The sequence below is a fragment of the Erythrolamprus reginae genome, chromosome 2, assembly GCF_031021105.1.
Source record: "Erythrolamprus reginae isolate rEryReg1 chromosome 2, rEryReg1.hap1, whole genome shotgun sequence".
Taxonomy (NCBI): domain Eukaryota; kingdom Metazoa; phylum Chordata; class Lepidosauria; order Squamata; family Dipsadidae; genus Erythrolamprus; species Erythrolamprus reginae.
In genome coordinates, this window is record NC_091951.1 from 334,928,460 (window position 1) to 334,940,844 (window position 12,385).

The 12,385-nt window shown below is 44.3% G+C and overlaps 1 protein-coding gene across 5 annotated transcripts in view; it reads left to right on the forward strand.

Moving 5' to 3' along the window:
- Positions 1-12,385, forward strand: part of PDZD2 (PDZ domain containing 2) — a 458,739-nt gene that overhangs the window by 361,489 nt on the left and 84,865 nt on the right. For all 5 annotated transcript variants that reach the window (XM_070743494.1, XM_070743493.1, XM_070743496.1 and 2 more), the window contains one exon: positions 11,664-11,784. In XM_070743494.1, coding sequence (XP_070599595.1) covers positions 11,664-11,784 — 121 coding nt within the window. The remainder of the gene's footprint in view (positions 1-11,663; positions 11,785-12,385) is intronic.

Here is a 12,385-nt window from a genome sequence, read left to right on the forward strand (position 1 = left end):
AAGCCTGTTAAAAGATTTTTTTTTAAAAAACCAGGAAGTGAGTTAACTATTCAGTCATCAAAAGTCCCTTGTAATTTGAATAGGTGGAAGTGCTAAAAAAGCACACCAAAACTTTGAAAGCCCTTCTTAAAAGCAATTACAGGCCACTTGACTCCTTCATTTCCCCAGTGTATTATGTACAATATAGCAATGAAAAATGAAGTATGCAAGAGAGTTGGCTGTCAGGATACCTATTTTACTGACTAATCAGCCTTGGAGGGAAAGTGGCTGTATGGAAAATGTCCTGTGTCCAAGGGGCCACCCAGCAGGGCCTCTACAGCTGTAATGACTCGTCTCTAAAAGAAGCAGGGATAAAAATGTTTGTTTTTTCCTGTAGGATTTAGCAAGGCTGCCAAAGCCTGTTCCCTAAATATGCTACGTATATCTGTGCCCCAACAGGGAAAGTAGCAGATTTCTTGCCAAGGTTAAGTACGTTTCCAATCACTGAGATTTTTAATTCATTCTTAAATGTCCCTCCAAAACATTTTGTTTTGAATTGCCGTAACCACGAGAACTATTTAGAACTACAGTGGTACCTCATGATACAAACCCCTCGTCTTACGAACAATCCGAGATAGGAATCCGGGGTTCAGAAATTTTTTGCCTCTTCTTACGAACTTTTTCCTTCTTACGAACCTGCTGCCGCCGCCGCCGAGAAACCCCGCCGCCCGACTGTCGCTTTTTGAAACAGCCGTGGGGCTTCTCAGCGTCCTCCCGAACCTGAACTTTTGCTGAACCTCCGGGTTCGGCGTTCAGGAGGCCGCCGAGAAGCCCCCCGGCTTCTTTCTTCAACAGGCTTTTACTTCTTCTTAGTATCAAAACTATTAACTCTATACTATATTAATAAACACCTAACCAAACTATTACACTAGACCAGTGATTTTCAACCTTTTTTGAGCCGCGGCACACTTTTTACATTTACAAAATCCTGGGGCACACCACCAACCAAAATGACACAAAAAGACAGTAAATATTATTTATTTATTTATTCATTCATTCATTCAATTTTTATGCCCCCTTCTCCTTAGACTCAGGGCGGCTTACAACATGTTAGCAATAGCATTTTTTAAAAGAGCCAGCCTATTGCCCCCACAATCTGGGTCCTCATTTTACCCACCTCGGAAGGATGGAAGGCTGAGTCAACCTGGAGCTGGGGATGAGATTTTAACTGCTGACCTTCAGATTTACAGTATTTCTACATGTATTTATACATAGAACATACAATCCCATGTAACATCCCCTTATAAATACAGTCAATCATCAATCATCCCTCCTCAAATTTATACTACTGTCTCATTTCTGTCCCCCCCCCCCTTATATGTCTGTGTGTACTCAAACCATTTCCAAAACCAGGTGAGGGCTGGGGTTTTATTCTCTTTTATTCTTTTCAAAAACAGGTGAGGGCTGGGGTTTTTTTCTTATTATTTGGGTGCTTTTTACCATATGCTTCAAGAATCACCTCTCTCTCTCTCTTGTTTCTCTCTCCTCTCATTCTCTGCCTCAATCATTTTCTCATTTCTCCTCCCCTTTTTGTTCTCATTTCTCTCTCTCTCCTTTCCTCTTCCTATCTGTCTCTCTTGCTTTCTTTTTCTCTCTCTCTCTCTCTTGCTTTCTTTCAGTATCTCTTGCTATCTCTATTTTTCTCTCTTGCTTTTCATCTCTCGTGCTTTTTCTTGTTCTTTCTCTCTCTCTATTGCTCTCTCTCATTCTCTTATTTTCTCTCTCTCTCTCTTTTCTTTCTCTCTCTCTTAGTCTCTCTCTCTCTTGTTCTCTTATTTTCTTTCTCTCTCTTGTTCTTTCTCTCTCTCTCATGCTTTCTCTCTCTTGTTCTTTCTCACTCTCTCTCTCTGTTGCTCTCTCTCGTTCTCTCTCTTCCTTTCTTCTCTGTGGAGGCCAGCGAAGGTTTCCCTTAGTTTGAATGTTCCGAGCAAGCAGCCCCTTTACTGACAGCCCGGGACGGGACTGTGAGAGGGGTGGGCGTTCCCACAGCGCTTGGAGCGGCTAGCGGGCGGATCGCCAGCGCCGCTGCAGCCACCGCTGTGGAAGAAGCCGCACCCCAAAAAAGCCGGAGAGAAGGAAGGATCGGGCGGGCGGGGACAGCCACAAGTGGAAGCCTCAGCCCTGGAGCCCCCTCGCGCCCATGGCTTCTCGTCGATGTCTCTGCCTGCCCGATCCGCGGGAGTGCTAATAGCGGCGGCGGCGGGAATAGCGGGGGGGGCTCTTGCAAGTGGAAGCCTCAGCCCTGGAGCCCCCTCGCGCCCATGGCTTCTTGTCGATGTCTCTGCCTGCCCGATCCACGGGAGTGCTAATAGTGGCGACGGGCAGGAGCCCCCACCCCGCTATTCCCGCCGCCGCCGCTATTAGCACTCCCGCGGATCGGGCAGGCAGAGACATCGACGAGAAGCCATGGGCGCGAGGGGGCTCCAGGGCTGAGGCTTCCACTTGCAGGAGCCCCCCCCCCCGCTATTCCCGCCGCCGCCGCTATTAGCACTCCCGCGGATCGGGCAGGCAGAGGCATCGACGAGAAGCCATGGGCGCGAGGGGGCTCCAAGGCTGAGGCTTCCACTTGCCGCCGCCGCCGCCGCTATTAGCACTCCCGATGCCACAAGTGAAAGCCTCAGCCGCTGCTATTGCCATCCCGCCGAGTCCCAAGCTCACCTGCTGCAAAGAAGGAAGGCACGAAGAAGAAAGGCGCGAAAATGAAGGTGTGAAGAAGCAAGACGGGACACTCAACTTCCGGTTTGGAAGCGGAACTTCACGGCACACCTGACCTTGTCTCGCGGCACACCAGTGTGCCGCGGCACAGCGGTTGGGAAACGCTGCACTAGACGACTCTATCATTAGACCACTACTAACCACAAACCACTATCAGGCCGCACCTATGCAAAGGTGCATTACAATATATATTGTATTGACCAATCAGGTTGTAGAATAGATTGCATCATTCTGCTGATGCACCATTCATTCTAGTTTACAGTAATTGCAGCATTTCAACTGTACTCTGAATATTACCTCAGGTTTTAAATCCAGACAGTCTACTCTGATGAAAAGAAGGACTAGGGGTAATCCTTGAAAGCTGTATTCCAATATTTGAGGGGCTGCCACAAAGAAGAAGGGATCAATGTATTTTCCAAAGCATCAGAAGCAGAGATGGGTTCCTTCCGGTTCGGACCAGTTCGCTCAAACCAGTAGCAAATCACTGGTGATGTCATGATGATGTCACAGAACTGATTCAGTGGCTGCCGGTTCATAGGCACTGCCATCTTCTTCTTTTTTTAATTGGATTTTATTCTTTAAAAACATTTCCAGGTTTTTTTCTCTTTTGCGTATGTGCAGAAGCTGGGTTTCTGGCACTGCGCCTGCGTTGCCATCTTGGTTTTGGCTTTTTATTTATTTATTTTATTTTATTTATTTATTTTGTCCAATGCACATCAATACACAATGAAGGTTATAGAGGTTATACTCGAGTAAAATATATTAGAGAAAGAATAGAAGTGAAAATTTAAGAATAGAATATATCAATTAAGATTTAAGATTAAGATTTATTAGATTTGTATGCCGTCCGTCCCCGAAGAGAATACAATAATACCTCATCATACGAACTTAATTGGTTCCAGGAGGAGGTTCCTAAGGTGAAAAGTTCGTAAGATGAAACAATGTTTCCCATAGGAATCAATGTAAAAGCAAATAATGCGTGCAAATCCTTCAGGAAAATCCCAAACTTTAGAAGGGAGGCGAACAGAGGGCAGGGAGGAGCAGCTAAAGGGGGCGGGTGGAAGAAGCAAGGCTAGGCTAAAGGGTGAGTGGGAAGGAAGAAAGGCAAGGGGGGTGCCCCTCCCTTTTCTTTCTTAAAAAGACACCCTTTCAGTTCCTTTGCAAGCACCTTGTTCTCTGCAAAAAATTTCCTCCTCCAAGCCGTCCCTCCCTTTTCTTTCTTCAAGACACCGTTTCAGTGCCTCTACAAGCAAGCTGTTCTCTGCAAAATCTTTCCTCCTCCAAGCCGCCCCTCCCTTTTCTTTCTGCAAAAGACACCCTTTCAGTGCCTTTGCAAGCACCTTGTTCTCTGCAAAATCTTTCCTCCTCCAAGCCGCCCCTCCCTTTTCTTTCTGCAAAAGACACCCTTTCAGTGCCTTTGCAAGCACCTTGTTCTCTGCAAAATCTATCCTCCTCCAAGCCACCCCTCCCTTTTCTTTCTTCAAAAAAGGGGGGGAAAAGAAACCCCTTCATCCCAGCAGCAGCTGCTTGGGTTCGTAAGGTGAAAATAGTTCGGAAGAAGAGGCAAAAAAATCTTAAACACCGGGTTCGTATCTTGAAAAGTTCGTTAGAAGAGGCGTTCGTAAGATGAGGTACCACTGTAGAAGGACATTATGAGAGTAGTATAAGAAGATTAGAATAGAAGAATAGTGGATATGATATATGAGATATAGGAGAGACAATAGGACAGGGGACGGGAGGCACGCTAGTACACTTATTTTTTTAAAAAAATTTAAATTTTAAATTTTAAAAAAATTTGCCACAGCGCATGGGCGCCCCCATTAGGCGTGCCCACTCGACGCAGGAGGAAGCCAACCGGCAGTGAGGTCAAGTTAGAACTCATCCTGACCAGCAGGCAAGATAAGAAACAATGGATGGAAACTAAACAAGGACAGAAGCAACTGAGAACTAAGGAGAGGTTTTCTGACAGAACAATAAATCAATGGAGCGACTTGCCTTCACAGGTTGTGGGTGCTCCAACACTGGAGGTTTTAAAGAAGAGATTAGACAACCATTTGTCTTATAGGGCCGTGATGGCGAACCTACGGCACGGGTGTCATAGGTGGCATGCGGAGCCATATCTGAAGGCACGCGAGGTATTGCCCTCCAGCACACATGTTTGCATTGGTCAGCTGATTTTCGGCCTGCCGGAAGGCGGGTGTGTGTGTGTGTGAGGCCATTTTCTCTTTCTCCAGGCTCCAGGAAAGCCTCCTAAAGCCCGGGGAAGGTGAAAAACGGCACAACGGGCCTATCAAAAGTTTCAAAAGTTTTTCGCCATCCCTAGACTCCGGAGGCTTCAGTGAGGGGTACGTGCATGAGGTGGGGGGTAGGACGTTGCATTATAGGTGTGGGCACCTGAGCAAAAAAAAGGTTCGCCATCACATACAAGATTGACAGCAGAAAAAGACCTCATGGTCCATCTAGTCTGCCCTTATACTATTTCCTGTATTTTATCTTAGGATGGATCTATGTTTATCCCAGGCATGTTTAAATTCAGTTACTGTGGATTTGCCAACCACGTCTGCTGGAAGTTTGTTCCAAGCATCTACTGCTCTTTCAGTCAAATCATATTTTCTCACGTTGCTTTTGATCTTTACCCCAACTAAGCTCAGATTGTGTCCCCTTGTTCTTGGGTTCACTTTCCTATTAAGAACACTTCTCTCCCCAACCCTATTTAACCCTTTAACATATTTAAATGTTTCAATCATGTCCCCCCCCTTTCCCTTTTGTCCTCCAGACTATACAGATTGAGTTCATGAAGTCTTTCCTGATAATCAATGTAAAAGCAAATAAAGTGTGCGATTGGGGAAAGCACAGGGAGGGTGGAGGCCCTGTTTCCTCCCAGGAGATTAGATTAGATTTATTGGATTTATATGCCGCCCCTCTCCGCAGACTCGGGGCGGCTCACAACAATGGCAAAAGCAGTACATAGTGACAAATCTAATAATATCCAATCTAATTACAGTTTTAGGTTTAAAAAATTCATAAAAGCAACCCCAATATATATAAAAAAACAAGCACACAATCAATTAATCAAACACCAAAACAACATGGGCAAGGGGGAGATGTTTCAATTCCCCCATGCCTGACGGCAGAGGTGGGTTTTAAGGAGTTTACGAAAGGCAAGGAGGGTGGGGACAATTCTAATCTCCGGGGGGAGCTGGTTCCAAAGGGTCAGGGCCGCCACAGAGAAGGCTCTTCCCCTGGGTCCTGCCAGACGACATTGTTTAGTCAACGGGACCCGGAGAAGGCCAACTCTGTGGGACCTAACCGGTCGCTGGGATTCGTGCGGCAGAAGGCGGTCCAGAAGATATTCTGGTCTGGTGCCATGAAGGGCTTTATAGGTCATAACCAACACTTTGAATTGTGACTGGAAACTGATCGGCAACCAATGCAGACTGTGGAGTGTTGGAGTAACATGGGCATACTTAGAGAAGCCCATAATTGCTCTCGCAGCTGCATTCTGCACGATCTGAAGTTTCCGAGATTCCTAGAGAGGCCCCACAGAGGCTTCTCCCCGCCTTTTCTGGCCCTGTTTCCTCCCAGGAGATTCCTAGAGAGATTCCTAAAGTTTTGGAGGCTCAGGTTTGTAAGTGGAAAATGGTTCTTGAGAAGAGGGGGGGGGAAATCTTAAACACCCGGTTCTTATCTAGAAAAGTTCGTAAGTAGAGGCGTTCTTAGGTAGAGGTACCACTGTACAATAAATAAAAAAAATAAAAATTGGAGGTACCAGGCTAAAATGTTCGAGCTTCCTTCCTGTCTGTTATGAGCAAAAAAAAAGTGCTTCGAGAAATCTGCCTCTTGGGAAAAATCAGCCAAGTTTTCTGAATTCTTTAAAATCCTGTTTTTAATTAGCAATGTGCATTCAGAATCGAACAAGAATAATTTCCTGGAGAGTCAATTACCTCCTATGGCACTGTTACTGTCTTGGCAGATGGGCAATTTGTGAAAAGGCTTTGGTCACTGATGGCTAGGCAAAAAAGACAAAAAAAACAACCCCTCCCAAAACCCCATGCATTTTCAGTGGACTGTGGCAGCCAAAGATTACAAACTGCGGCCCATGAGAAACTCGTAGAAGCTTAATGGGTAGAATTTCTGTTTATTTTCAGAACAGAATAATATCTGGGGCCTGGGGGGAAGTATAAAAAAACCTGCAGTGTATACAACACACTGTACATTTTTGGCATGAATCAAGAAAGCTTTCTCTTTGAGTCTTATTATTTTTCTCCTGGCAAAACTGTGCTCAGTTCTTTGTGTACATTTCCCCCCATTTATAGTGCTCTGAAATGAGCAAGCGATAGGGACGCCGGTTAAAAGATTATAATATAATATAATTTTATTTTATTTATTTATTTATTTATTCATTCATTCATTCATTCATTCATTCATTCATTTATTGGATTTGTATGCCGCCCCTCTCCGAAGACTCGGGGCGGCTAACAGCAATAATAAGACAGCATATAATAATAATCCAATACTAAAAACAATTAAAAACCCATTATAATAAAAACCAAACAGACATACAAACATACCATGCATAAAATTGTAACGGCCTAGGGGGAAAGAGTATCTCAGTTCCCCCATGTCTGGCGGCAGAGGTGGGTTTTAAGTAGCTTACGAAAGGCAAGGAGGGTGGGGGCAATTCTAATCTCTGGCGGGAGTTGGTTCTAGAGGGCTGGGGCCGCCACAGAGAAGGCTCTTCCCCTGGGTCCCGCCAAGCGGCATTGTTTAGTTGACGGGACCCGGAGAAGGCCCACTCTGTGGGACCTAACTGGTCGCTGGGATTCGTGCAGCAGAAGGCGGTCCCGGAGATAATCTGGTCCGGTGCCATGAAAGGCTTTATAGGTCATAACCAACACTTTGAATTGTGACCGGAAACTGATCGGCAACCAATGCAGACTGCGGAATGTTGGTGTAACATGGGCATATTTGGAAAAGCCCATGATTTTCCAAATAATCAGGAGTAGTGGGTTGATACTGGTATGGTAGAGGACGGCGCACCAGAAGCAGGGGTGGGCAGCAGGCAGGACGGGGTGGAATGCAGTTCCACCGGTGGAAATGAAGATGTGTGCACAGCTCTAGCTGATTGGCGGCTGTCACTTCCTGGATTACTGGTCTCGGCTCATCTCTCCTTTTTTTTCTCTGCTGCTGGTGCTGCGTCTGCGCTCCTTGCTTTTTTCCTCTTTCCTTCCTACTGGCTTCAGACGAGCTTCCCTCTCTCCTGCCCGGCTCCCCTCCAGCCTCACACGGCCACCTCCCGCCTGAGGTGCAAGCAGAAGGCGTGAGTGGAAGCAGCGCTGGAAGCATTTATGCTTCTGGCAGCACCCATTCACCTAGCTACCCAGCCTGAAGCGGGGGGGGGGGGCATGGGAAACACTGAGATGCACACATGTATATGCAAGAGAACCCAGGCTATGCATGCAGCACACCGGTAGTGGCAGTAATGACAATCCGCCCCTGATTATCATGTGTCTTTTATTAACACCACTATTATTAATATGCATGTTTAAGTTACACTCCAGACCAGGGGTCACTAACCTTTCAGATCTAAGGAACCACTAAACTCATAATTTTAAATCCCATGGACCACTAATATGATTTTTTTTAAAAAGATAAATAATATTTAGCGCAATATAAAAAGTGCTTATATATATATATATATTTTTTCTCGTGGGTGACCACTGCTCCAGACCATCCAAAATATAATTTTGTCAGCAAATCTCACCCCACTTCTTATGATGAGCCTGCATTGTTTTCCCCCATTAGATCAGTTTCTGAATATATTTCAAGACATCTATGAGTTTTGCCTATCCCTGGTCTAAGGGCAATGATAGTGAACCTAAGGGCAGTGAATTATGGAGATGGGCACTCGCATACGCGCAATAGTTTTTGGCACCTGAGGAAAAAAAGGTTCGCTATCACTGCTGTATAGCTACTCATCAGGTTTTCTTGTTTGGTGTAGTAGTTAAAGCTCCAGGCTAGAAAACAGGAGGCCTTGAGTTCTAGTCCCATCCCAGGCCCAAAGTCAACTGGGTAACCTTTGGCCAGTCATTCTTCCTCCATCCTAAGAAAGAGACAAGGACGAACCACTTCTGAAAAATCTTGCCCAAAAGCCTGTGACTAAATAGACATCAATGGTGATTTCTGATCCAACTATTTACATAGACTTAATACATATTCAACAGACACATGCACGCAAAAAAGCTGGAAATAACAGAAATGGAAAGTCCAATTGCTTGTATGTCTGGTCCAATGCCATGTAGGGCTTTATAGGTCATAACCAACACTTTGAATTGTGTTTGGAAACCAATTGGCAGCCAATGCAGTCCGCGGAGTTCTGGAGAGACATGGGCATATCTTGGAAGGCTTTTATGTAAGGGATAATTGCTTGTATGTAAGGGATATATTTTGCCACTGACCCCACAACCCTTCATATCACATGCGCTTTGTTGTCGGCCTTTCCTGGGAATAGGAGTGATTTCAATCAGAAAATTGGCATATCGTCAGGCATGGGGGAACTGAAACACCTCCCCCGGCCACGTACAATGTATGTATGGTATGTTTGTGTGTGTGCTTGTTAATATAGTGGGGTTCTTTTTAAAACTATTTTAAATACTTAAATTTATTGAATTTATTTGGATTTGTACGATTGTTTATATTTTTTGTTGTGAGCCGCCCCGCGTTCGCGGAGAGGGGCGGCATACAAATCTAAATAATAAATAAATAAATAAATAAATAAATAAATAAATAAACAAATAAATAAATAAATAAATAAATAAATAAATAAATATATTTGAGAGGGTGGGGAGAAACATTTACCTTCTCCAGTTCTAGTGCCCTATTCCAAGATTTGGTTCATTACTCTGAAAAAAAGCACTTCCTAATGTGTAGAGTATAATTTATTTGTTGCCATAAGCTCTCAGCTGTACTCTGTCCATTATTTGGTGCTGCAGTCCAACTTTTAATACTAGGCTTGATGTTCTTTACAAAGTAATTTATTCTGAAAGGAAATGCAAAATTCTTCCTTCTGAAAAATAGAAATGATACCTTTTTATATTGTAGGATCCCTTTTTCATCTTGGGATCCTTTGGGCAAATTGAATAGAAGGAACATTAAAAAAAGTATGCTATTAAGCAAGTTATTGGAACCAACAAAAACTCCATGTCCTTGGCCTCTGTCTCCTAAAGGTCTCATCTAGTGTATTGTGGAAAGAAAATTAAGTCCTTGGGATGGGAACGAAATCAAGCCTTAGCAATGAATGGCAATCCAGGGGCATGTTAGGGAGAGAGCCGGATTCGATACCATTTATCTTGATTTTTATTCATTCCGTTTTAATCTGCGATGTTGAAAACAGCTTTACAAATAAGCACCAATATGTCTGTGTGCAACTAAGAAATAAAAATCCTCTTTCAAATCACCTTGTTAAAACAGACCGATAGAAAACAAACTGGAAAGATATGCAGTAACATAAATATCGGGGAGAAATGGATCTTTCCTTGCACTGATGTTCTCTCTATGAGGTTCTCCCTTTGAGAAAATCAGAAGCATTTCAGTAGATACCGGTGTCCTGACATCTAGGACAGCGATGGCGAATCTTTTTTTCCTCGGGTGCCGAAAGAGCGTGAGTGCACGCTATCGTGGATGCACAAGTGCCCACACCCATAATTCAATGCCTGGGGAGGGTGAAAACAGCTTCCCCCATCCCTCGGAGGCCCTCTGGAGGCTGGAAACGGTTTGTTTTTCAGCTTTTGGTGGGCAGTAGACTTGTTTCACCCTCCCCAGGCTCCAATGGCTTCCCTGGAGCCAGGGGGAGGGTAAAAATTTATTTATTTATTTATTTATTCATTCATTCATTCATTTATTTTTGATTTGATTTTATTTGATTTGATGATTTGTATGCTGCCCCACTCTGTGGACTCGGGGCAGCTAACAACAGTGACAAAAACAGAATGTAAAAATCCAATACTAAAACAGCTAAAACCCCTTGTTATAAAACCAATAATACATAAAAACATACCATGCATAAATTGTAGAAGCCTAGGGGGAAAGATTATCTTAGTTCCCCCATGCCTGACGGCAGAGGTGGGTTTTAAGGAGCTTACGAAAGGCAAGGAGGGTGGGGGCTATTCTAATCTCTGGGGGGAGTTGGTTCCAGAGGGCCGGGGCCGCCACAGAGAAGGCTCTTCCCCTGGCCCCCGCTAACCGACATTGTTTAGTTGACGGGACCCCGGAGAAGGCCCACTCTGTGGGACCTAATCGGTCACTGGGATTCGTGCGGCAGAAGGCGGTCCCTGAGATAATCTGGCCCGGTGCCATGAAGGGCTTTATAGGTCATAACCAACACTTTGAATTGTGACCGGAAACTGATCGGCAACCAATGCAGACTACGGAGTGTTGATGTAACATGGGCATATTTAGGGAAGCCCATGATTGCTCTCGCAGCTGCATTCTGCACGATCTGAAGTTTCCGAACACTTTTCAAAGGTTTTCACATTCCCCTGAAGGCTCTCTGGAAGCCTAAAACGTCCTCTCAGAGCCTTTGTGTGAACCAAAAATCAGCTTGTCGGCACACATATGCATGTTGTAGCTGAACTAGGGCAACAGTTCGTGTGCCAGTAGATATATTAGTGCATGCCACCTGTGCCACCCGTGCCATAGGTTCGCTATCACTGATCTAAGACAAGGAGAAAAATCCAGTGTGTTTTTCCTGGTTACAAACACCAGTGCAAATAAGCTGCAACAATTCTGCTTGAGATCCTCATTTATAATTTCCTTGGGATTGTACACAATTTAGCCATGGAAAGGAAAGGATGACACGTCCTAGAAAATTTAGCTGGGCTTTAAAAAATTTTTTGTCTCTTCTCTTTCAGATCACAGACCTAACCGATACGGACAGGTCCTCAGATCCTGCCGAAGATGAGAGCTCCAAAGAGAACTGTCAGAGTCCAACTCTTGGAGGTGGTATTTTGAAGTACAAGAGTCGAACTCAAGGTATAGTTACTCTTTTTTTTATTGGATGAAGAAGCAATGGAGAGATTTAGAAGACTATTGAGGTCAGGTTTGCCAGTGTATTGTATCTGCTTGAGAAAAGAGTATAGTCCAGAGGAAGACTAAAGAAAATCTATCTATGAGAAATACTTCTGCTGGAGTTCTTAAAAGTGCGTGGCATTTAGAACTAAATCATACTGATATGTGTATTATTTCATTTCCAATACAAGAGCGAGTTCCTGTACACCAGAGGGACTCAGCCCAGGGGTGAAGTGTTCCCAGTTCACTCATGCCTGTCAGTCATCGGAGAGCCAGTCGCAAAGGGAGTGCTAGGCTCCGCCTACCTGTCCAGACACCGCCATTTGGGTTCTTTTACTCTTTGGGCATGCACATAATAATAATAATAATAATAATAACAACAACAACAACAACAACTACTACTACTACTACTACTACTACTACTATTATTATTATTATTATTATTTAATAAAAATTAATGATGAATAGCAATGGGGACAAAGAGTCCACCTGGAAAATGCCCCTTCTGATGTTGATCAGTCCATAGCTTTTATTCCCAACAAAAAGCTCAGTCTTCCAATATTTC